The 27393-nt window shown below is 34.7% G+C and overlaps 1 protein-coding gene and 1 long non-coding RNA gene across 4 annotated transcripts in view; one reads left to right on the top strand and one right to left on the bottom strand.

The window, feature by feature from the left end:
• Positions 1 to 8166, top strand: part of LOC136035640 (uncharacterized) — a 46265-nt gene extending 38099 nt beyond the window's left edge. For both annotated transcript variants that reach the window (XR_010619489.1, XR_010619488.1), the window contains exon 3: positions 5382 to 8166. This is a non-coding gene — a long non-coding RNA (uncharacterized LOC136035640). The remainder of the gene's footprint in view (positions 1 to 5381) is intronic.
• LOC136035638 (homeobox protein Hox-A2b-like) overlaps positions 149 to 27393 on the bottom strand; it is a 40975-nt gene continuing 13730 nt past the window's right edge. For both annotated transcript variants that reach the window (XM_065717539.1, XM_065717540.1), the window contains exon 2: positions 149 to 3273. In XM_065717539.1, the coding sequence (XP_065573611.1) occupies positions 2609 to 3273 (665 nt within the window). In that variant the 3' untranslated portion in view covers positions 149 to 2608. The remainder of the gene's footprint in view (positions 3274 to 27393) is intronic.

The following is a 27393-nucleotide window of genomic DNA, read 5'->3' as shown; positions in this document are numbered from 1 at the left end:
GGGAAAACAGTGGCATAAAAAGTCTAAGTAGTAAAATTTAGATTGGACGTCTAAAATAATTTTAGACGAAACAGGGCCTTAAGCGAAAGTCTAAATGATTTTAAATGAAGTAGTTCCTTGAAATAAAAAAATTAAATGAAATAGGGCCTTAAACAAAAGTCTAAATAATTTTAAATGAAATAGGGCCAAAGTGCAAACAGTGGCATAAAAGAGTCGAAGCAGTAAAACTTAGATTGGAAGTCTAAATTTTTTTTAGTGTAACAAAACTTTGTTCCCTTCGTGTAAACTTTATTAGTTTCTTATGTTTTTTTATACTAAATTAAAAATAAGGAAACACCACTCAACGACTTTATAGTATTGAGTGAAGTGTAAGTGACACGATAGCCTTTAGAGAGTTTGAGAGAGTCGCACCAAACAATTTCAATTTGGTAATTTTTATTCGTTTTAGGTTTAACTTGAAAATTCAATCTAATTTTGTTAGTTTTGGGTTTCATCTATTTATTTATAGTTCCGTTCCTTTTACTTTTCATGTATTCGCGAATAGTAGTTTCCATTTGTTTAAAATTTAAATCATAATATTAATTTACTTCTGCTAACTTTTCGGCATTAAAATTGTTGTTACCTTTTTTGGAATAAATGAAAATAATTACCGAATTATTATAGTGCTTAAGTTTTCATCAGAAATCCCTTATTATAGTTTCAATTATTTTCAGAACGAGTCACTTTACTTAAATTTCAATACACCTAATTATTTGGTTAAAAGTATATAAGAAATTTAACTGTTATAGATCTGATAAATTTGGTCCTTGCAACTGACACCCGGCTGTTAGCAGCAGCCTTAAGTGGTTATGTGGTTAAACAGTGGTTAAGTGGTTAAACCCTTAGTGGTTATGAGCAGTGATTAAACAGTAGCCCTTTTCAGTAGTTACCGAAACTTTACAAAAATATAAAGTTTCAGAACAATATATGCGGCAACCGGCAAGAGAATTCAAATTTAAACCGATTTCAATTTATTTATTTATTTAAGAATTAACAACGCTTCTTGACTACTAAGGTCCCTGCGTCGGTAAACCGATTTCAAGTTTATATAATTGAGTATATTTGAAATTGCCTCTTAAGAGTTGATAGCACAGAAAAAATTTTAATGGTCTTAGAAAAGGGAGCATAATATACTTCAATAGGATAACACTTCTATCAAAATTTTACCATTGAATTCAGAAAGCTACTAGTAATATTTGGAATTTTAAATATTTGATTAACTGAATAGATACTGATCATTATTAAATCAGTTATAATTTCATCAAGGAGAACTTCTTAAAACATCTGGGTGTAGACTAGTAGCATAATTTTTGCCATTTATAATCAGCCTCTTCACTGACTGGCTTCACATGAATTTTCAAGAGCCAAAAAATAATATGCTTAAAAAGATAATGTAAATAATTAACATACAGTTTCATAATTTTGTCAATGAAAGCTGCTTAAGACCTTTCAGTGCAGAGTAGCAGCACAATTTTAGCTTGTTCTATTTACTGACTTCACATGATTTCCTTTTAGCCAATGACTAACATACTTAAAAATAAAAATATGAATAAGTAACATACAATTTCTTCTGTATATTCAGCTTTTCATAAAACAAAATTGAACTATTTTAGAATACCCTGTTGTTTTTTGATTTTGGTTGAAGACTATGATTTTAAGGATTACTAACAAAACTTAAGAAACTCAATAAAACCTCTGATAATCTAACAACGCGAAATAAGACAATCAAATAAAAGCAAAAATATGTTTAACGACGAAATGTTGGAATAAAAAATAAGATTAGCAGAAAAACTTTATTTCCTGTAATTTTTTGTAGTTACTACAACATATAGAAGAATATATTTTAGATGATTAATTAATATGCAATTTTTTCTGGATATTCAGCTTTTCATGAAGCAAAATTAAATATTTTGGAACGTTGATTTATTTTTATTACTTGAAGATTATGATTTTAAGGATTACTAACCGATCTTATGCAAATCAACAAAATATCTGATAATTTAATAAGTCGAAATACAACATCCAAAGAAAAGTAAAAATAAATTTATAGACAAGGATATGGAATCGCAAATATGACTAGCAAAGAAAATTTATTTCCTGTAACTTTTTGCAATTATTACAGCGTACACAAGAACATATTTTAGATGATTAATCAATTTGCAATTTTTTCTGGATATTCAGCTTGTCATGGAAAAAAATTAAAATATTTTAGAACTTTGGTTTATTTTTGTTACGTGAAGATTATCAATTTGTAGAATACTAGCCGAGCTTAAGCAAATTAATAAAATATCTTATAGTTTAATAACTAAAAAAAAAATCCAATAAAATTAAAAATATGTTTATAGACAAGATTTTGAAATCAAAAATATGATTAGCACAGAAAATTTATTATCCGTAATTTTTTTGTAGTTATTACAAAGTATAGAAGAACATAGTTTTTCTTGCTATGTAACTGATTTTTATAGAAAAGAAACCGAATTTAAAAAAAATGATAAAAACAAAAGAATAAAAAAAGATAATGAAATTGCTATAGACTAAACTAGATTTAAATGACGAAATAAACAAAAAATCACCAATAATTGTATTCATTGTTCCACTGACTATTAGGACGTGAAAAGCCGTTTATATTGTCCCAGCTTTCATATTGAACACAAGTCTTGTCACTGGATTGATATTGGACATAGGTTTCATTTTCACAACACACCCATTCCTCACTAAACTCTTGGTACATATCCGTATTTCTCGAACTGATGTTATAATAAGTTTCATAGTCAGATAAAACAATATTATCATAATTGGGGAAGCTTGAATCGGGTAAAGTTGATTGACCTTTGTTGGCATTCATCTGGCCACATGCTATGTCAAAGCTTTGTCCGATAGAGCCATCTCCGTATAAGTTATGTGTATCCCAGTTACTACTTGAGGAACTTATTGTGGAAGCTTCGATTTTTCCAGTAGCTTTAATGGGTGGTGTGATACAAGAAGAATCCTGTATTTCAGCCGGCTCAGAAGCTTCTGACGACATATCTTGGATTAGTTGTCTTTTGTGTTTCATTCTTCGATTTTGAAACCAGACTTTTACTTGACGTTCAGTGAGACTTAAACTTGTTGCTATTTCAATTCTTCTCGGCCTACATAAATATTTATTGAAATGGAATTCTTTTTCTAACTCAAGAAGCTGACTGTTGGTGTAAGCTGTGCGAAGTCTTCGAGGAATTCCGATGCCAATCATACCTGAAAGTTGAAACCTTCAATTCTAAAAACCTAAACTAAAATTAAAAAAAAAATGCATTCCTTCATTTTACACACTATTAAGTTAAGGGAGAGAGCTTAAAACCCCCTTCAAGTGTTTAATATTTATTTTACTTTGATTTAACCATTTGTTTATTAATTTTAAATTTTCTTGAACATGTCTACTAGATATCTATATTTATGAGGCAACAGTTATATAATAGATACAAGCCTAAAATTGGGGCTATTGAGAAGGAAACATGTTAAAAAAGGCATTCTTTTTTCATACCATGCAGAAAAATGTTAGTTAAGACGTTTTGAAGGCATTTCCACTATAATTTATACATTCCCACCCCTAATCTGCAAATATATAGCGCAAATCATATATTTTCGTGTACTAACCTGTTTTCTGATTCCGTTAACGTTGATTCAATTTCCAGTTATATGGGTTGAAACAGGTGTGACGTATGGCAAAATTCATGGAAAAGATATAATTTGAGCTATATATTGGCAAATTAGCTGGGGGGGGGGGGGTCAGGTCTGGATTTGAAGCTTTGATGCTTCTAGGTCCAAGCGTTTTTGCCGCTCCATTGTTGCAATATTTTCCGGTAAATCCTCGAAAATTCAGGGGCGGCGGAAGCACTGAACAGAACGCAGCTGATGAGCTATAATCAATGAAAGAGAGATACTGAGCAATGAAAGAGAAATACTGAACTCTCAGCTGCTTTTTATGGGAGACATCTGACAGTTTATTTGTGACCGCGGAATTCCTGTGTCGTTTTAAATTCACTTTTTTGTGAATAGGCAGCCCGGCAGCTGAATACAACTGGCACTTTGAATATAAATAGTCCAGTTTTCGTTAAGAAAAGGGACTCGGTGATAATTTATTGCACCCCTGGGCATTGCGCACCTCTGGGCTAAGTGAGCCTATTGGTAAATCCTTGCCTGGGTGAGGGGGAGTATAATATGTAAAAAATTTATTCTTTATCTTGCTGAAGATATGAAATTATTCATGATAGCGTGTAGCAGTAGTAGTAGTAGTAGTAGACAGGTTTAATAGCAAAAACTTGACAGCTATTGCTGATTTGTGTTTCTTTACAACATATTCAAAATCAAACTATACTTGTAAATATAAATCAAACTATAAATATTAACTCTTATTGTATATTTGGACGAAAACCGGGACAAAAGAATTACCATATCGGTTTGTTCTTGCTTTAACGGGAACTAACTTATCTTGCTTTCTCGTTCTTGATGGTAGAGGTTGATCAGATAGAATGTCACGGTGCTGAGATTTAGAAAGCAAGAACTTTCCAAAACTCATTATCAGAGTTTCGTACCGGTTTTGGAGTGATGGCAGTCCAAGCACTTCCAGAGCCTTTTCGTAGGGTATGTCACGGCGGCCCAAGATGATCGATACCGCTTGCTTCTGAACCGATTCAAGCTCCTGACAAAGATACACTGTTCTAAGTACTGAGGGCACCCAAACAGGGCACGCATATTCCAGAATGGGGCCGACATACGCTATCTATGCATACATAGCTCTCTGTGTTCGCACTGAACCTATGCACAACAACATGTGTTGTAGCATAATTTGTATGCAACAAATGTTTTCTATATTAATGTGACGAATCTCAAAACCATGAGCAGTTGTCCTTATTTTTATTTGTACGTTCCTGAGCGAAAATTTGAACTTTAAGAGCATTTTAATACGTATTGGACATACGATTTTCATGGTATTAAATTAGTTGCCAAAAGTTAAGCTTATAATTGAGCTAATAATTCATTTCGAACATAATTGGTTTCATTTCAACAATCTATTCTTCTTTGTCAATCTTATTTTTTCTGACCTAAGACCTGTAACGCTATCTAGCATAATTGTTCAAATAAAAATAGGTTTACCGTTAGCTCCCACTGATGCGATTCTACGCAGAAACGGCCGTTTTACTCGGGTCCATAAAAATTCTTCTGCTTTCTGATGAAAGTTTATGCAACAAAACAATTGAAAAACTATGTTGGAATATTTCTACTGAGCCGTCGAAAATCGTATCCGTAATTCGGAATTGAAAGCGTTTTGAATATGTAACTAAGAAATTAATCATGTTTTTCAGAAGTTTTTATTAATACTTGTCAAAGGACATGAGGATCATCTCCTTTTAATCTAAGGATTTAAACTTCAAGGCCTGGGAGGATATTTCTAGGATTATGAACATAGAAGATAAAACTTATTTCTTTATTGGGCATACCTGTTCTAGGCTAATACAAGTTAGTGCTTTAAATATTCTTTTTTGGCTTCTAGATCTTGGCCTATCCCTATGCATACACTATTCAAATATCTCTTAATATGTTCTGTGCTTCAACAGCTGCAGTGAATCATTTCTGTGTGAATATTTTTGCGAGCTTCCTGTATCCACTATCTGTAAGCCGTTTTGAACTAAATAAATCACATCGATGAGAATTAATGGTCTATAGTGAGTTCAGATATTCTAAAATTACTTATCCGACAGGCCTGATTACTGATCCTACGAAACGTAAATGATGTCAGAGGTTGATCACTCCTTGAAACGACCTGGATTAGGTATCGGATAAATTTCACCTGCTAACCTTGTAAAACCCCTGAGGAAATATAAAAAAATTTCGATTTTTCATAAATAGAAAAAATATGTGAAATTATATAAAGAGTACAAAAAGGGACAGTAATTGTGAAATATGGCACACCTTTCTCGGCCTCTGAATCAGCTATGTTTACAGTAAAGTACAAGTGATTAACGTTGTTATTCACCGAGTTGCCTACAGCGTTTCAGTTGACAAATTTCTGAATAAGTATTTGTTGTTATTTTGTACAGAATTCACCCGGGGAAGTTAATATTAAGTGGGTAGCTTGGATAAAGGAAACTGGAACGCACTCATCAAGACTACTCGAAAAAGGAGCGAGGAGATTTTTGGCCATCGGGAAAAGCTTCTACCTGCCAGGCCCTCGTTTCTCAGAGCCATCATGTTTCTTAGGCGACTACAATTTTCGTAACATGTCTGTGTGTATTGTAGCTTTATTTTATATGTTCATTCGTCTAATTTTGAAATATCATAAGGTTCATGTTAGAATATAATATTAGACTAGGAAATATGGGTAGCAAAACTTTGAATTGCCCTATGTTTTTTGCTTTTGCTTTATGTGTTCCACTTATTTAATGCTTTTATTAGTATAAATCAATGAATCGACTACCAAATCAATTTATTAAAAATTCATAAGTAATATTTCAATGAATCACGCATAGTAAATGTTTAGCACAACAAATTTAATCTTACAGAGTTACAATCTGTCCAACATTGCGTCTAGCTGAATAGCACAATACACGAGGCTGCTAGAATGGTACTTGGTTCAATTACAGGATATCCTGTGCTGAGATTGGAGTATGGGGAAGTGGGGGTGGGATGGGATAAGTTCTGCAAAGTTAGCGATGAAGCCTGCGGAAAAATTTGAATGTATATGAAATACACCTTTGCCCACCCAAAAGCTTTTTCTTTCTTAACCCCGTACTCTTTACGGCAGTGTTCATTTGGTAATTAACTGATAGAATTTTAGAGTGCTCAAAATATATCCAGTTGGTAAATGCAGGTGCTTTATTCTCCAATTGCCTTTCAAAACACTTGCCTGGGTAGAAAATACAATTGTTTCAAGCAAATGCAAATAAATAAACTCCTCCATTCTCGATGGGTTGTTTGTTGCCCAAAAAATAAACAAATTTTCAATTAAGTTGTTATTCAACTGGAAATTCAATCCATATGGATTGGTTGAAAAGTAAAAACACTAGTGAAGAAGGTTTAAGGCGGTGAAGCCCCCTATGCAGCATAATTTCTATTCTTTTTTGAGTTTGCATTATCTCTCCTTACTTTCACTGGAAACCAACTTATGCCGATTATCCTTTTTTAATTGTTACTGTTTTTAAACCTTTTAAATGTTTTTAAATATTTGGTGGAATCTAAATTCAAGTAGAACTCCTGCCAAACAATCACGGTAATTAGGATGACATTTAGCTTTGACATAACAAAACTTTGACAAGGAAAATCACCCTAAAAAAGTGGCCCTTAATTTTTTTTTTGATCTTTTTTTTAGGGAAACCTGAAACACAAAAACTGTCTTTGTATTATTAGGGAAGGATTAGTAGAAAAAAATGTTATTCCCAGGGATTCCCCGCCTCCTTTTTGCCCCTATGGAAGTAAGCATAGGATACACTATTTTTAATAGAAGTTTACAGGGTACTTACAACAACCATAATAACGAAAAAAAAATTCAACGAAGATATCAGTATGAGTTTAGTATCAAACAGTTCGTGGTAACCAACTGTAGTAAGGAGCGACCCGGCTCAATAGTAACGAAAATTCTAAAAAATGGAATTTTGATACCAATAGCTACATGAAAAGAATCTCATTTTAATGCTGATTTTAAGTATATAAGTTTCATCAAGTTTAGTCTTACCCATCAAAAGTTACGAGCCTGAGAAAATTTGCGTTATTTTAGAAAATAGGGGGAAACACCCCCTAAAAGTCATACAATCTTAACGAAAATCACACCATCAGATTCAGCGTATCAGAGAACCCTACTGTAGAAGTTTCAAACTCCTATCTACAAAAATGTGGAATTTTGTATTTTTTGCCAGAAGGCAGATCACGGATGCGTGTTTATTTGTTTGTTTGTTTTTTTGTTTTTTTCCCCAGGGGTGATCGTATCGACTCAGTTGTCCTTGAATGTTGCGAGAGGGCTCATTCTAACGGAAATGAAAAGTTCTAGTGCCTTTTTTAAGTGACCAAAAAAATTGGAGGGTACCTAGGCCCACTCCCACGCTAATTATTTTCCCAAAGTCGACGGATCAAAATTCTGAGATAGCCTATTCAGCGTAGTCGAAAAACCTTATAACTATGTCTTTGGGGACGACTTACTCCCCCACAGTCCCCGTGGGAGGGGCTACAAGTTACGAACTTTGACCAGTGCTTACATATAGTAATGGTTATTGGGAAGTGTGCAGGCGTTTTCAGGAGGATTTTTTGTTTGAAGGAGGGGTTGAGAAGAGGGGGATATGCTAGGGGAACTTTCCATCGAGGAATTTGTCTTGGGGGAAGAAAATTTCCATGAAGGGAGCTTAGGATTTACTAGCATTATTTAAAAAAAACAATGAAAAAATAAATATGAAAAAGTTTTTTCAGCTGGAAGTAAGGAGCAGCATGAAAACTTAAAAAGAACATAAATTATTACCCATATGAGGGGCTCACCTCCTCCTAATACCTCGCTCTTTACGGTAAAGTATTTTTAACAATTTCAACTATTTATTCTACGGCTTTTGTGATTCAGGGGTCATTCTTAATGAATTGGGACAAAATTTAAGCTTTGGTGTAAAAAGCGAGGTACTGACGAGGGGGCGAACCCCCTCCTATATGTAATAAAAACATTAGAATACAAAAGTTCTTTACGTAAGCTAAGTTATAAGTTACGCATATCTTTTACTAATAAAAAGATTCGTCAAAAATTAAAAGTTCTAGTTGCCTTTTTAATTAACCAAAAAATCGGAGGGCAACTAGGCTTCCTCCCCTGCTTTTTTTTTACTCAAAACCATTCGGTCAAAATTATGAGAAAGTCATTTAGCCAAAAAAAAATATGCAAATTTCGTTTTAATTATTCCTCTGCGGAGAGCCAAAATTCAATCCAAAAAATGGATTGATTCAAAAACGTTCAGAAATTAAATAAAAAAAACAAGTTTTTTTTAAACTGAAAGTAAGGAGCGACATTAAAACTTAAAATGAACAGAAACTACTTCGTATATCAAAGGGGCTACTTCCTCATCAACACCAGGCTCTTTACACTAAAGTTTTTTGCTGTTTTAAAAAGAAGAGATGAGAGAAAGAGTCAAACTTTAGTGTAAAGAGGAGGGCGTTGATGAGGAAGCAGCCCCTTTCATATACGAAGTAATTTCTGTTCGTTTTAAGTTTTAATGTCGCTCCTTACTTTCAGTTAAAAAAACTTGTTTTTTTATTTAATCTGAACTAAAAGTAACTAGCTTATGTACCTAGTCGGATTTTTTTTTGTACTGTACTGTGTTAGATTGCGCAATTGACTTGCGGATTTAATTGTGAATTATTATTTATCATAGTGTATTATTGAATATATTGGTGTTACCACTGATTAAAAACTAATCTGCAGTTCTGCAGTGAATCTGCAGTGTCTCGTCGGAATAAATGACGGGAAAAAATCCCCTAAGAATACCACCCGAGAAGGATACTTCCACTGAAACTCTTAGCCAGTCACCATTCCAACCTACCTCTAAAACTCTTCCTAGAACCCCCCCCCAACTGTGCGATCCAAAACAGTTAGCCACTTGTCAGGAATTCAGGCCTTAGCCGAAACTAACTCTAATGAAAGAGGTGAGACGCCTGGCAAAAAGAGGAAAAAGGATGAAACTCGTTCTTCAGTGATAGTGCAACCCCTTTCTTCAAGTGTCGCAGAAACTAGTGCTAACGATTACCCCAATTGTTATACTGTCTCAATCAAGAAAACCAATGGCCAACCCTTTTCGAAAGATCGAATAATGCAAATTAGGAAAGCTGTCTCTGATCACCAAGGTAAATTTTGAACTTGTTTTCAAGCAGGACGAGTCTATTGATATTTATTTTACGTCTTCTCAGGTGGCAGATCATGTCCTGTAAAAATCCAAAGAAATAATTCTTGGTGGCTGAAAAATTTTAGCCAAAAAAAAAGATGTGGAAAAGTTACACAAGTATGTGCTGTATGGTATTGATACCAGTGTAAAAGTGGAGGAAATACAAACTGAACTAATAGATTCTTCAGGCCTTCTCGTCAATCCTTAAACTGCTATAAGGCTAAGTTTAAACAAAGAAGGTTTTCTTCGCCCAAGCCGTTCAATCCTCATTTCCTGCAAAGTTGAGCTAAGTAGAAAGTTGAAAGTATTCTTGTACGGTATGTCTCTTTTTTACAAGATTTATAAGCCCAAGCCCCTACAATGCTCCACTTGTCTGGCCCACGGCCACAGCAAAAAACACTGCAAACAGTCCCATCCGTCTTGCCCTAAGTTTGGGAAAACAGGCCACGCAATTAGTAAATGCCCTGAGTCAGACCCTTTCTGCAGAAATTGTAACCGTAAGGGACACACAGCCCTCCAAAAACAATCTTGCCCGGCTCACCAAAAGCGAGTCGTAATCCTTAGAACATCTGATTAGATGAACCTACCCTACTTAGTTGTAGCTGCAAGAATCCCTTGGCAACCCACACCCCATCGGCCCAGTAGAAGCCAAGCAACAGTTGCTGTTAAGATGCAAAGACAGTATCATTTCCAAAAGAGGTAAATAATGTTCATACTTAAGGTTTTAGTCAGTCCCCCCATCCCTTACCTAAGTTTGCTTCAACATCCTGCCCTCCAAAAGATTCATCTAAAAGTAGCCAAGAATGGCAAAGGCTTGTAACTTATCTCACAGTCAGTCATTTAATTGAGGTTAGTAATGAAGCTGAGGAAACCAAAAATATTCTCAAGAAGAAAGCTATCACTGAACTCCTAGGTGATGACATCTTTCAAACAGCTATAGCTCAATTATCCTCCATGAAAATGGACATAGATTCCACATCAAAGCTAGTTAAACCTGTATACTCAACTGCAAATCAAATTAATACAGGCTCTGACAATGCCACAACCCCCAAGACGGTAGTCGGTGCCACTGCCCTAGTCAAAGGCAAGAAATCTAAGAAAAAACGGCAAACTTTCCATCCCAGTCCAAAATTACCACCAATGATATTTCGTCGGCTGAAGAATATTTCCAATATTCTAATCAAGGAGATGATGAAAAACGAACCACAATGGATATTTAAATGTCTACTATACCAGATTTTATGTTTCTCACGAATTTATCACTGTGCAATAATGTTGTTTTTAACTATTACGATGACCAAAACAATTTGCCCAACAGCCCCTTAGCTAGCCCCGATAGCTCTTTAAACCAAATTAAATGTGAATATCTCGACACTTTTGATTTTGTGAAAAATGTGAAACCTAAGCTAATGGAAGAGACCAAACTTAATGTAATTTGCTTTAACATCTGAAGTATACTGGATAAGTGGGCTAATTTTAAAGACTTAATTTTAATTAATGGTAACTGCCCTTTTGAGGTAATTGGAATAACGGAAACGTGGCTTTCAGAAATTGATGCTAATAATGAATTTTCCCTCCCTGGCTTTCAAGCTATTCATATTGAAAGAAAATTAACCAAGTCCTCTGGCGGCATATCTCTTTACATCCGGTCAAGCCTGAAATTCGCCAGGCTACTAAACTGTGAATCCTTATTCTCGCAACCTATAAACAATAGATGCACTTATTCAATAATCGTAGACATAAGTGTTGACGAGAATTCTTTTATTTTTTCATTATTTTATAAACCCCCCTCATTTCCGACCCCTTTCTTTTGTAATCTGTTTGATGTTTTTTTAGTTTCATTAATTTACCACAAAAGAAGGCAATAGCTTTTAGGGGGCTTTAATTGTAATTTACTAAATGTTAGCAATAATAATGATTGTGATACCTTCTTTGAAACATTCACCTCAAGTGGTCTTCTTCCCACAATCCTTTTTCCTACTAGAGTTGATCCTATGAGGTCTACAGCTACTGTAATTGACAACATTTTTGTATCCACTTCCCTGGGAAACCACCTGTCCTCCAAAATAATATTTTCTGACCTGTTGGATCACTTCCCAATCTATCTCTCCCTACCCTTCCTACCAGCTACTCAACCCTTTAGAACTAATACCCCTACGTATAACAGAATATATAATACTGTGAGTATGAACCGGTTCACGGATCGTTTGAAATCTTACCAATGGTTCAAGGTTTTGGATTGTCAGGATGTTAATTCAGTCACAAATGGTTTTACACAGGGACTGAGTGATCTTATCAGTTCAACCTTTCCAGTTCATAAATCAAACCGAAAAACTACCCATATACGCCCCTGGATGTCTAATAGCCTGATGATCTCTTCATACCGAAAAAATGACCCATATAAGTTAGCTTGCAAAACTAGTAACGTTATTGACCTGACTAATTATAAAAAATACAAAAACTTATATACCAAATTCGTCCGGGAAGCAAAAAAAAATTTTATTATTCAAAAATCTCTCATTGCAAAAGGAACTTGCAAAAAAATTGGTCCACAATAAATTAAATTCTTAAAAAAAAAAGGAACTCAAGATCTGTACCTATTAACCTTAAGGACATCAATGGCAGATTAATTGACCCAATTTTAGTACCGGATGCTTTTAATAATTATTTTACTAATATTCCAAATGCTAACTCCTGTTCCTTCTCCCAGTCAGTACACCTTAGCAAGAATCCTGGATCCATGTTTTACTCTCCAACTGATCGTAAAGAGGTGCTTCAAATTATCAAATTTCTCCCTAATAGTAGTACACCTGACTTCTTTGGCATAAGTAATAAGCTTATTAGGACCGTATCTTCCTATGTTTGTGAACCCATTGTGCACATAGCAAACCTGTCTATGACAAATGGATTCTTCCCAGAAATATTTAAATCAGCAATTGTTATCCCGATTCATAATAAAGTCGATCCGTCTGAGATAAGTAATTATCGTCTAATCTCACTTCTCCCAGTTATATCTAAAGTGCTCGAGAGAATTATATTCCGACGTCTTTCTCCCTTTTTATTTGGGATTCATTCTTCAGATTCGTTGATTTCTCCTCATCAATATGGCTTCCGTTCCAAATTTTCAACTGCTCATGCACTAATAGACGCCACACAGTTTATACGTTCCCAACTTGACCTTAAAAATACTGTATTGGGCTTATTTCTGGACTTTTCTAAGGCCTTTGATATGGTTGATCACAGTGTTTTATTAAGTAAACTCAACAACTTAGGGATTCGTGGAATTCCTTTCTCACGATTTGGCTCTTATCTCTCTGGTAGAGTACAGAGTGTGAGTCTGGGCGGGGTGACTTCACATCCCCTACATGTCCGGAGGGGCGTCCCACAGGGCTCTGTTCTTGGTCCATTACTTTTTCTCCTTTATATTCACGATTTGGTTACGGACCTGGGTCCATCAGTGCACCTAGTACTTTTTGCTGACGATAGCAACTTTTTCATCACCGATCCCAATTTACCATCCGTCGTCGCCTCTACTCAAACCCATCTGAATAGAGTACAGGAGTGGTGTCTCGTTAACTGCATGACCATTAACAGCAAGAAAAGTCAGGTTATATTATTTCGGACCCTTTACAAAAAAACAATGAAGCTCAGCAAGCACTTGGCCTAAAATATTCTACCAATCTCCTCCCACAGGTCGAAGTTGCCAAGTTTCTTGGTGTCCACATAGACTCCTCCCTATCATTTGCAACACATGTGTCCTACATCAAAGCCTTAATCTTGTGACAGGTAAGTATGATTAATCGTGTGAATAATTTTCTTCCTCCCGATATCCTTGTCAACCTTTATTACTCTTTAATTTACCCATATATCTCATACTGCGGATCTGTTTGGGGCAACACTTATCCTTCAGTTACCATTTTACAATATTTTCATAAATTTCACAAATAAATAAATTTGGATGGTCCAGTAACGAGAGCCTCAAATCCGCCTGTCAGTCTTCGAAATTTTGGTTACGTCTGTGGAATGATTGTGAAAAACCTAGAAACGGGCTGTAAATACTTTACGGTTACTTACTAAGCGGCACTTTCAGAAGGAGCTCAAAGCTCACCGGGTTGGCCAAAGTGTTGCAATTGCGGAATCGATCGCGGGTGACCTTAATAATTTATGGAAAACTCGTTCGGCAAAATAATAAAACTCGGGAAAGCAAAATTATCATTAGTGAGAAGCAGTGTCATTCGTATTTCAAAAGTCAGCTCACCGAACCCAACGTTAACACTCTCGAGAAATTTTAAACGGAATTAAGTAATCGCTTATGTAATCCTGGACCGGGTACCTTTGTATTAAGTTCTAGTGAATTATGTGATGCTATACGAAAGCTTAACAAAAGACAGTCAATGGGTTATGATGGCATATGCGCTCTTCATTTACAAAATGGGTCTAATAAGCTTATGTGTCATCTTTCTTTATTGTGCCGAATAGTTTTTTGCTGTGGTGTAGTTGCAGATTCTTTTTATGTTGGTCTTATTTCACCGATTCTTAAAAAAGGGAAGGATCGGTCTGAATGCTCATTGCATATCGACCAATAACTGTTTCAAGCGTTTTTGCTAAGGTGTTTGAATTATTTATAATTAATAACCTACGTTCTATCTGTTACATGCCTCCTCACCAGTTTGGCTTCCAACCTAAGCTTGGTTGCTTCCATGCTCTAAAATCCGGTGGTACTCTAGCGCTTGCAACATATGATGTTAGTAAAGCATTTGATTCGATCTTGCGTCCCCAAGCAATGAAAGAGCTTTTGAATGGTGGTGTATCGCTAGACTTAGTTAGACCTCTTTTGTACATGTACCGCCATATGAAAACAAAAATACGTATACCTGGAAGCAATTTGCTGACTGGTGATATACCGATTCATACTGGGGTTAAGCAGGTTGCGGTTACTTCTCCCACGGTTTATAATAATGCGACGCTTCCAACTCAGTGCCATTTTTCTTCGTGATGTATATATAAAGGTACTGATCTGTTGATATTATATTATGTAGACGACATTTTTAATATTTTTAGGACTACCAGTGGGCTAGAAAAATGTTGTTTTAGAGATATATAAAAATTACTGTGATATTGGGCTTTCCTTAAATGCTGGAAAATGTGATGTTTTGATTTTTAATTAATTAGATGCGACTAGATCAGATGATATATCTGTAGATATGAATGGTACAGAAGTAAAGCCTTGTGTTAAGTTGAATAATCTTGGTCTTCCTATTGGAAAAAATCTGAAGAAAACTAGGCTATTGATGCTAGAAAGTATGGAAACTAAAATCCGTCGTGCATATGGTACAATTGTTAGTTCTCAGTTTCGTTTGAACAGTTGAACAGTGAACATGGGCACTCGTTTGAACAGTGCCCATCTTGTTAGAATTTACAATAGTGTCGTCCCGCCACATATTCTGTATTTAGTACCGTTTTACCCTATATTTAGTAAATCTAACAATCATAGGATGAAGCGCGCTATCTTCAAATTTGCGAAGTTTCTGTTGCGAGTTCCTACGTGGACCCACAACTATTTGATGAAGAAATGTAGGTTGTCTGACCCGTGTGCTAAGTTAGCTGAGTTAAATGTACACTTATGCAATAAGCAAACTGGCGATGAATGGTAAAATGTTGTTTTTTTGACGTGGGATTATTCTGTTTGTATTTTAAAATGTAACACGATATGTTGTTTCTTTCTTTTTCCATTGTACTCCATCACTTCATTATTTTGTATGATGGGTTATAAATAGATACATACATACATACAAATTTTCGATGATAATGCCGTTTTAAAGCGACATCTTTTTTTAAAGGATAAGGGGGAGTGTAAAGTGGCCTGGGTAAAGATAAAAATAACAGACTACATTCTGTTTGCTGATGCATTTGAAGTAAAAAAAAAATTCGTAAAATGAGTAAAATTTTCATTCATTAGCAAAATTATTCTCAATTTATTGCTTAAGTAATAGTTTTTATTTATCATTTCAATATTTAATTATCAGTAATTATTTCAATTTAATTATTTTTTATTATTATTATCTAATTATTTTGAAATTTATATTTTATAATAATAAATGTACCTTACTATTATAATTTATCATGTGCGCATCCTCTGCTTCATTTGTAATTCTAATACTACTTTATTATATATACATTCTCTATTTCAATAAAAATTATTAAACCATAAAATAATTAATGGTTAAATTTCTTATTTGAAATTCGCGCCACAAAAATTTTTGCACTTGGTATCCCCTTTGCATCCCACCCCGAAAATCGCATCTGCCAACGGGGGAAATAAGCCCTGTAAGTTACCTTTCATTTTCTTCAAATTTTTTTTATTACTGATCCATTCGCAATCCCCTTGATTGCCACCTTTAAAAGCTTCAAGATTCCTGTGCTCCATGACTAGAATCTAAGAAAAAACTGAATTCTATCTTCCCGATTCCACTTCCCTTAATCAACAAGCAGAACGCCTGCGGAGTTTTTTTTTTTTTTTTAACCAATCCAAAGAACAGAGAAAATCACATGTTTCATTTTGATTATAATATTGCAGATTTTAACAGTCTTTGAAATAAATTTGAGTATACGATTTTAAAAGAAGGTATTTGAACCTTACTAGTAGCTTAAAAATTTAGATAATGTGAAGCTTCATTGTTATTACAGCCTAAATGTTTTCAAAGAAAATCAGAAAAGGTTAACATTACTTAGCAAATGCTTTTGTTATACGATTAGGTATCATGATACGACAAAATCCTCGTTCGTTAAGCACCAAACAAGAAAAAAAGATGGAATTATACATTCTGAGATGTGTCCGTAATTTTGTGGGGCGGGAGGGGGTTCTGATGGAGGCAAAAACTTTAAGAAACGCATAAAAATTTGATTATATTCATTTTTGTTTGCTTTTACGGGTTGAACGTAAATTTTGGGGGAAAAGGGTATCAAATCACGTAACCCCTCCCTGGATGTGGCCTTGAAGACATTTGCAAAATATTATCTATGTAGATTTAGATACTTGTTTTTCTAATTCTATTGTTTTCACCAACAGGTGCAGTGAAGACTCATTAAACAAATAGTGAAAAAATAGTGAAAATTCATCAGCAAAATAATTCACTTGTACAATCCGATTGAATTTTACAAGGCAGCTCAATTGTAAATAGTACATTTACAGCATTCCATAAGCCTAACAATAGTACCAACTGCTTTTCATATTCATTATTAGACTTGTGAACAGACAATAGTATTGAGATATTTGAGCTGTTAATAAAAAGGCCTAATAAAAAAAATAAAAAGTTTAAAATATTTCAAAGCCCCATTCGTATTCGGAAACCTATTATTTCATTTAATTTCTGAACGTTTTTCAACTAATGCAGGTTCAAATTTGGCTCACCGCACGTGAAAAATTAAAACAAAAAATTACATGTTGATTTTAGAAGATTTATTCCATATATGAAGGGTTCCCCCCTCCTCAATACCTTGCTCTCTACGCTAAGGCTGGTAGAAGAGTTCTGTCAACCCCCCCCCCCAGTTTAGCATTTCCCTGGAATATTTATCCTCAGAAATTTCTCTCCCCAAGAAAGATTCTCCCTATAGAAATCCACCCCAAGCATAGCCCATCCCCCCAAAAAATCTTTAGTATACTTCCCAATAACAAATACTATATGTAAACCAAGGGCGAATTTAATAACTTACAGACCTCTCCCCACGGACTGTGGTGGAAGGGGGCTCATTTTACATTCTAAAGGCATAAATATTCTGTTATTCAATTATACTAAACAAAATGGCTAGCTTAAAATTTTGATAAGAAAATTTTGGTGAAAATATGGGTGTGGGAGGGGGTCCATTTGTCCTTCGATCTTTTTGATCATTCAAAAAAGGCACTAGAACGTTTGATTTTTGTTTGAATTCACCCTCTCCCAATCTTCTTGGACCATTATTTCGATACAATTACCCATGGGAAAAAAAACAAATGACCACATCTGTGATATATCCTCTGGCAAAAATAGCAAAATTTCACGTTTTTGAAGATAGAGCTTGACATTTCTACAGTAGGGTTCTCTGGTACGCTGAATCTGATCCAGTGATTTTCATGAAGATTCTTTGAATTTCATGGGGTGTTCCCCTTTTTCTTTAAAACCAGGCAGATTTTTTCAGACTCTTAGCCCTTATGGGTAACACTAAGTTTTAATTTTAGAGCGTGTTTCGCCCCTATTTCAAAAATAAGGTATATTTTCTCTCGTAACTTTTGATGGGTAACACAAAACTTGATGAATATTATATAATTGGAATCACCATAATGAGCTGATTCTTTTGATGTATCTATTAACATCAAAATTCTGTTTTGTAGAGTTTCGGTTACTATTAAGCCGAGTCGACCTGACATAGAGTTCGGTACCACGAACTGTTCGACAATTTATTACGGAAACAAATTTATAATGATTTCGATAAAGATCCCGTAGCCCTTTACTAATGGCACAGATCAAAATAAAAAATGCAACATTGAAAGCAGCATGGTCAAAAGCTTTTCATACGGTATAAATCCCCTAGCTCGAACAACCCAGAAAATCACTTTGTTGCATGGGCAGCACTGATGTATCTCTGTTTTCTTTTTCTTTTTTTCTTTGTCCACGAGGTGCCAGAACACTATAGACAGATGTTCAATGACTCATTCGAAAGGAAATTCAAATTTCTAGTGATGTTTTTAAGTAACGAAAAATATTGGAGTACAGGTATAGGCAGCGTCGGCTTCACTTTTTTTTACACTTTCTTTTAGTATATCAGAAAAAAAGGAAAGAAAGTTTAGAGATGTAAGATTTCGATCAAGTAACCTAACGGTTATAATTATGTTGCAATTCTTTAAATTTCTTTAATACAGTAGAGGGAATAGTTTATAAATTAGAGTAATTAATAAATTATTAATTAATAAAAAGTTAGAATATATTAAAAATAATTAAAACAATGAATAATAAATGAAAAATTTAATTAGTAAATGAAAAGTAATTAAAACTAAATTATTAATTAACACATGAATTGAAAATATATTTTTACTTTTTTTATTTAATGATATTAAGGAATAAATTATTAATTAATTCTTTGATTCTCAATAGGAGAAACTCTTTTCATTCAACAACAATTTTTTAACTTGAAAAAATGGAGAAATTGCTAAATTTGAAATATCCTTAGATATTTGAAGCCTCGTTTGCTTTTTTGCTATTTTGAGAATACATTTTGCTACTTTTAGAATATTTTTTCTTAGAAAAACATTTTTCTGTAAATAATAACAAGTTAAAATATAATTAATGACAATTTTACACATAATTCGTTTTATCGAAAGACAATTTCAATTTGACTACTTGGTTGCTTCAGAATCTAATTTAGTGATGCAGAAAACCAATGAATGTTGAAGAATCCTGAAGATACTTGTAAACGCATTACAATTTTTGAAGGGTTTAATCATCGTTGGTTAACCCTAAGTCTCATTGCCACTTTCCTGCCCCAGTTGTCTTTGAAACACTTCGGTTTTAAAATTGGAAAGGTGCCATCTTTACTTACCTTAGTGTCATTCCTTTTTGGAACAAATAAACATGGATTGTCAATTAAATATGCATATACTGATATTTTATTCCTGAAAGTCATAGTAGTTTTTTCTTAATTAAGTCCAAAAATGAAAATATTCAAAATGTAATTTGTTTTCAGTTAAGTGAAAATTAAGGCCTGATCTTGAAAAGGCATGAGGTTTGTCAGCCCCGCTCACGTTAATTCCTGCTCAGTTTGAGTTTTTTCTTCTAACCAAGGCATTTCACATATAATTAATTGTCGCAAACACTTTGAAAGGGCCTTATTCTATTGGAAATTAAAATTTCATGTGCGCTGTCTAATAGTCAAAAGTAATTGAAGGACAACCAACCCCACCCTCGTCATTTCCTCAAACACATTCAATGAAAACATTGAGATAGCCACTTTCTTGAACATATTAGAACGGTACAGTAATTATGTCTTAAGAGATGAAACCACGACTTTCACTTTCCCCGAATGTTCAGAGAATACCCCTAAAAATTTCTTTTTCTCCCCTTAAAAAGAATTTATTACCGAATCCCCAAAGCTTCCCCAAAAATCACCCCATGTTGTCACCCCCAGTGATTTATCACTGATAACAATCCATCCCTAGTATAGATTGCCTTACCTGGCACAATTTTTTTACTACTCTCCAAAATTTTTGTCCCTTGTTTTACTACGCACAAAAAGATGGCAGATATATATGAAATACAAACCTTTCTTCACATCAAACAGTTCGTGGTAACAAACTGTAAGTAAGGAGTGACACGGCTAAATAGTAACCAAAACTCTGATATATCAATAGATCTATCGAAAGAATTGACTTATAATGATTAAAAATATATAGGAAGCACTAAGTTTAGTGCTACTCATTCAAAGCAACAAGTCTTAACTTTGTTTTTGAAAAAAAGGGAAACACCCCCTAAAAGTCAAGGAATCTTAATGAAAATCACGCCATCAGATTCAAAATCTATGAGAACCGTATCATCAAAATTTCAAGCTCCCAATTGTCAGAATATGGAATTTATATTTTTTTTTGCCAGAAGGAAAATCACGGATGCCTGTTTATTTGTTTTTTTTTAGGGGTGATTGCATCGAAACAATATCCCTAGAACATCGGGACAGAGCTCATTAGAGCTTAATTTAAAAGTAATAGTGCCCTTTTTAAGTGAACAAAAAGATTGGAGGGCAAGTAGCCCCCTCCTAATCCCTTTTTGTCCTCAAAGTCGTCAGATCAAAATTTTGAGATGACCATTTTGTTCAGAATAGTTAAAAAGCCCAGTAACTATGCCTTTGGGGATAGCATGACCCCCCTCCCCCACAGCACTTGGGAAAAGGTCTCTAAGTCAAACAAACAGACGCTCAAATGGGAACAAGTCTATTTATTAGACAGCCAAAACCGATACCGATACAAAAGTATGGACACTTCGACCACATATACAGCGATCGTTACCAGCAGAAACTAATTCTGCTTGAGGGAGGATTTTGCATGGGATGAATTCTCCATGGGGGATTTTTCCACGGATAAATTATTTGGGGGGAATTTTCTAAGAGAGTATCTATCAGTTACGTGGCTGGGGAGGGGGTATTTTTGTGTGAAAAATGCTTCTCAGTGGAGGGGATTTCTGGCATGATTTTGAAAAATAACAAAAAAATCTTTTCCAAATGAAAGTATAGTAAGAAACATTTTTGCACGGAATCGTCCACAAAAAAATTTCGGGGGGAAATTTTTATCTAAAATGGATTTGTCTTTGGGAATTTTCCTGGCAGGGACGGGTACTTTAAGTGGGAAGAGCTTCCATGGAAGGATTGTCCATGGGGGACGGTATTTCCCATGGAGGGGAGCTGGATTTTCCGGCCTTTTTTAGGAACGATCAAAATTTAAATTAAAAAAAAGGTTTTTCAGATGAAAGCAAGGAGCAACATCAAATTTTAAAGCGAACAGAAGTTATTACGTATAAGACTGAAATTGCCCCTCCTCAATACCTTGCTCTTTACGCTAAAGTTTGACTTTGCGTCTTAAATATTTAAGACGGACTTCTGAAACACTGGGGTTGTTTTATTAGAATATTAAACAACAAAAAAACAAGTTTTTAAAAATGAAAGTTAGGGGCGAAATTAAAACTTAAAACGAACATAAATTACTCCGTATATGAAAGGGGCTTTTCCTCCTAAACGCCCCGCTCTTCACGCTAAAGTTTGACTCTTTCTTTTAACTCTACTTTTTAAAACAGTAAAAAACTTTAGCTTAAAGAGCGGCGCGTTGAGGAGGAAAAGCCCCTTTAATATACGGAGTAATTTCTGTTCGTTTTAAGTTTTAATGTCGCTCCTTACTTTCATTTAAAAAAACTTGTTTTTTTGTTTAATTTCTGGACGTTTTTGAATTAATCTATGTTTTGATCTTGGCTCTCAGCACATAAATAATTAAAACAAAATTTGCATATTAATCTTTTTTTGGCTATATGGCTTTTTTATAGTTTTAATCGGAAGATTTTGAGAAAAAAAGGAGCGAGGGAGGGGGCCTAGTTGCCCTCCAATTTTTTTATTGCTTAAAAAGGCATTAACTTTAAATTTTTTTACGAACGTTTTCATAAGTGAAAAATATACGTAACTTACGAATTAACTTACGTAGTGAACTTCTGTATTTGCATGTTTTTATTGCGTATATGAGGGGGCTCGCCCCTAGTCGATACCTCGCTCTTTACACTAAAGCTGAAATTTTGTCCAATTCCTTAAGAATGACCCCTGAATCGCAAAGGCCGTAGAATAAGTAGTTGTAATTGCTAAAAATACTTTAGCGTAATGAGCGAGGTATTACGAGGAGGTAAACCCCTCATATGCGTTATAATGTCTGTTCGTTTTCAGTTTTAATGCTGCTTCTCACTTTCAGAAGAAAAAACTTTTCATATTTATTTTTTCATTGTTTTTTTTAAATAATACTAGAAAACCCTACGCCCCCTCCATGGAAAGTCTCTTCCCCATGAGAAGTTCCTCCATGGAAAGATCCTCCCATGTAACCCCTCCCCTCAACTACTCCCCACCAAAAAAATCCCCCTGAAAACGTCTGTACACTTCCCAGTTACCATTACTATATGTAAACACAGGTCAAAGTTTGTAACTTTCAGCCCCTCCCACGGGGACTGCGGGGGAGTAAGTCGTCCCCAATGACATAGTTATTAAGTTTTTCGACTATGGTGAATAATATGGTGATCCAATTTTTTGGTCACTTAAAAAGGGCACTAGATCTTTTAATTTTCGTTATAATGAGCCCTTTTGCGATATTTTAGGACCACTGAGTCGATACAATCACCCCTGGGAAAAAAAAACAAACAAAAAACAAATAAACACGCATCCGTGATTTGTCTTCTGGCAAAAAATGCGAAATTCCAGATTTTTGTAGATAGGGGCTTGAAACTTCTACAACAGGGTTCTCTGATACGCTGAATCTGCTGGTGCGGTTTTCGTTAAGATCATATGACTTGAACGGGGTGTTTTTCTCTATTTTCTAAAATGAGGCAAATTTTCTCAGGCTCGTAACTTTTAATGGGTACGACTAATCTTCATGAAACCTATATATTTAAAATCAGCATTAAAATGCGATTCTTTCGATGTAGCTATTGGTATCAAAATTCTATTTTTTAGAGTTTCGGTTACTATTGAGCCGGGTAGCTCCTTACTACAGTTGGCTACCACGAACTGTTTGATTAAGCTTTCTCAAGTTATAGAAAAAAACTTTAGCGTAAAGAGTGAGTGATAATTGGGCAGCCTCCCTAATAGACATTATAATTCGTTCGCTTTTAGGTTTTAATATTTTTATTTTTATTTAATATGCTGATAGAAGCAAAATCTTCATGCGATTAAACCCTATTCATTGAATACAGCATCTGGAGAATCGCATTTTAATGCTTATTTTAAATATATAAGTTTCATCAAGTTTAGTCTTACCCTAAAAAGTTACGAACCTGAAAAAATTTGCCTTATTTTAGAAAATAGGGAAAAACGTCCCCTAAAAGTCATAGAATCTTAACAAAAATCACACCATCAGATTGAGCGTATCAGAGAACCCTTCTGTAGAAGTTTCAAGCTCCTATCTACAAAAATGTGGAATTTTGTTTAGTATATCAGAAAAAAAGGAAAGAAAGTTTAGAGATGTAAGATTTCGATCAAGTAACCTAACGTAATAAAAGTAACCTCCCCACCAAAAAAATCCCCCTGAAAACGTCTGTACACTTCCCAGTTACCATTACTATATGTAAACACAGGTCAAAGTTTGTAACTTTCAGCCCCTCCCACGGGGACTGCGGGGGAGTAAGTCGTCCCCAATGACATAGTTATTAAGTTTTTCGACTATGGTGAATAATATGGTGATCCAACTTTTTGGTCACTTAAAAAGGGCACTAGATCTTTTAATTTTCGTTATAATGAGCCCTTTTGCGATATTTTGGGACCACTGAGTCGATACAATCACCCTTGGGAAAAAAAAAACAAACAAAAAACCAATAAACACGCATCCGTGATTTGTCTTCTGGCAAAAAATGCGAAATTCCAGATTTTTGTAGATAGGGGCTTGAAACTTCTACAACAGGGTTCTCTGATACTCTGAATCTGCTGGTGCGGTTTTCGTTAAGATCGTATGACTTTTACGGGGTGTTTTTCCCTATTCTCTAAAATGAGGCAAATTTTCTCAGGCTCGTAACTTTTAATGGGTACGACTAATCTTCATGAAACTTATATATTTAAAATCAGCATTAAAACGCGATTCTTTCGATGTAGCTATTGGTATCAAAATTCTATTTTTTAGAGTTTCGGTTACTATTGAGCCGGGTAGCTCCTTACTACAGTTGGTTACCACAAACTGTTTGATTAAGCTTTCTCAAGTTATAGAAAAAAACTTTAGCGTAAAGAGTGAGTGATAATTGGGCAGCCTCCCTAATAGACGTTATAATTTATGTTCGTTTTAGGTTTTAATATTTTTTTTTTATTTTTGATTAAAAAAACTCTTTTTTTATTTAATATGCTGATAGAAGCAAAATCTTCATGCGATTAAACCCTATTCATTGAATACAGCATCTGGAATGCTATAATATATTCATGTCTTTTGTGCTGAAGTATTTGGTGATTTTGGATCAAACAGTTCGTGGTAACGAACTGTACCAAGGAGCGACCCGGCTCAATAGTAACCAAAACTCTAAAAAATGGAATTTTTATACCAATAGCTACATAAAAAGAATCGCATTTTAATGTTTATTTTAAATATATAAGTTTCATCAAGTTTAGTCTTACCTAAAAAAGTTACGAACCTGAAAAAATTTGCCTTATTTTAGAAAATAGGGAGAAACGTCCCCTAAAAGTCATAGAATCTTAACAAAAATCACACCATCAGATTGAGCGTATCAGACAACCCTACTGTAGAAGTTTCAAGCTCCTATCTACAAAAATGTGGAATTTTGTTTTTTTGCCAGAAGGCAGATCACGGATGCGTGTTTATTTGTTTGTTTGTTTTTTTCCCCAGGGATGATCGTATCGACTCAGTTGTCCTTGAATGTTGCGAGGGGGCTCAATCTAACGGAAATTAAATTTTCTAGTGCCCTTTTTTAAGTGACTAAAAATGGAGGGCACCTAGGCCCCCTCCCACGCTAATTATTTTTCCAAAGTCAACGGATCAAAATTGTGAGATAGCCAGTTTACTCAGCGTAGTCGAAAAATCTTATGACTATGTCTTTGGAGACCATTTACTCCCCCACAGTCCCAGTGGGAGCGGCTACAAGTTACAAGCTTTGACCGGTGCTTACATATAGTAATGGTTATTGGGAAGTGTACAGACGTTTCCAGGGGGATTTTTGGTCGAGGGGAGGGGTTGAGAAGAGAGGGGTATGTTGGGGGATATATTTGGGGAACTTTCCATCGAGGAATTTGTCATGGGGAAGAAAATTTCCATGAAGGGAGCGCAGGAATTTCTAGCATTATTTAAAAAAAAACACAATAAAAAAATAAATATGAAATTTTTTTTTTCAACTGGAAGTAAGGAGCAGCATTAAAACTTAAGACGAACAGAAATTATTACGCATATGAGGGGCTCATCTCCTTCTAATGCTTCGCTTTTTACGCTAAAGTATATTTAGTAATTTCAACTATTTATTCTACTCGTTTTTGACTCAGGGGTTATTCTTAATGAATTGGGACAAAATTTAAGCTTTAGTGTAAAGAGCAAGGTACTGACGAGGGGGTGAACCCCCTCATATATGTAATAAAATATGAGAATACAAAAGTTCGTTATGTAAGCTAATTTATAAGTTGCGTATATCTTTTACTAATAAAAACATTCGCAAAAAAATTCAAAGTTCTAGTTTCCTTTTTAATTCAAAAAATCGGAAGGCAACTAGGCTTCCTCCCCCACTCCTTTTTTTCCCAAAATCATTCGATCAAAACTATGAGAAAGCCATTTAGCCAAAAAAAAAAATATGCAAATTTGGTTTTAATTATTCCTCTGCGGAGAGCCAAAATCAAAACATGCATTGATTCAAAGACGTTCAGAAATTAAAAAAAAAAACAAGTTTTTTTAACTGAAAGTAAGGAGCGACATTAAAACTTAAAACGATCAGAAATTACTTCGTATATGAAAGGGGCTGCTTCCTCACCAACGTCCCGCTCTTTACGCTAAAGTTTTTTACTGTTTTAAAAAAGTAGAGTTGAGAGAAAGAGCCAAACTTTAGCGTAAAGAGCGGGACGTTGATGAGGAAGCAGCCCCATTCATATACGAAGTAATTTCTGTTCGTTTTAATGTCGCTCCTTACTTTCAGTTAAAAAAAACTTGTTTTTTTGGTGTTGTTTAATTTTGAAAAAGAATTGCTTTGACTGCTAGATGAACTTCTTTTTTCTGTTGCCATTTTTGGTTTTGTACACATTGTATTAATGTTTAATACATTTTAATGTTATTAGTTTATCTTATGTGATAATGCACTAAATATCAGATGATTTTATCTCTATTCAGCATTCAATGCTCTATCTGAATACGACAGTCATTAAACGGAATTTTTATATCAATAGATATATCAAAAGAATTTACTTTTATGCTGTTTCGAAATGTACAAGAGTCATTAAGTCCAGTGTTACGGAGCAGAGGCATTGAGCTTAAGAAAATTAAGAAAACTTGCCTGATTTTCGAAAAAAGAAGGAACACCCCACTAAAAGTCAAATGATCTTAACGAAAATTATACCACCGGATTCACCCTGTCGAAGAAACCCATTGTAGAGGTTTTAAGCTCCCTTTTTGCAAAAATATGGACTTGAATATTTTGCCAGATGGTCGATCGCGGATCCGTGTTTATTTGTTTGTTAGGTTTATTGGGTTTTTCGTTTTGTTTTTATCTCAGGGGTGTCTTATCGAACCAATGGTGCTCAAACATCGGGTGAGGGCTCGTTCGAACGTAAATTAAAAGATATATTGTTCTTTTAAATAGCCAAAACGAGTGGAGGACACTTAGGCCTCACCCACGCCCTTTCCCCAAAAATTGTTCGATCACAAGTTTTGAGATAAGCATTTTGGTCTAATTGAGAAACCAAAGTCCCCCGTGACAGGTATTTAAGATATAAAAGTTACTCACTTTTTAGGTATAATGTATGTTAATGAGAAGTATGCATGTATTTTTCAGTTAGGGGGGATTTTCTAACGGAGGGACTTTTTACAGGGTGACTTTTCCATGGGAAGGGAGGTTTCTGGGGAATAAAACCTTTGAGAGGAAATTTTATTCTGAGGAAATTTGCCAGAATTCTGAACCAAAATTGTTTTTATTTGTCTTAACTTTCTTTTTACCGACCAGAATTTTACGCGTAGAAATGTCAAGGGTAATTGTCCAGGGTACATTTTTACCGGGATCGAATTATCTAGACGATATTT

Source organism: Artemia franciscana, chromosome 14 (genome assembly GCF_032884065.1).
Source record: "Artemia franciscana chromosome 14, ASM3288406v1, whole genome shotgun sequence".
Lineage (NCBI taxonomy): Eukaryota > Metazoa > Arthropoda > Branchiopoda > Anostraca > Artemiidae > Artemia > Artemia franciscana.
The sequence above is the reverse complement of the archived record's forward strand: the minus strand, read 5'-3'. Positions and strand labels throughout refer to the sequence as shown.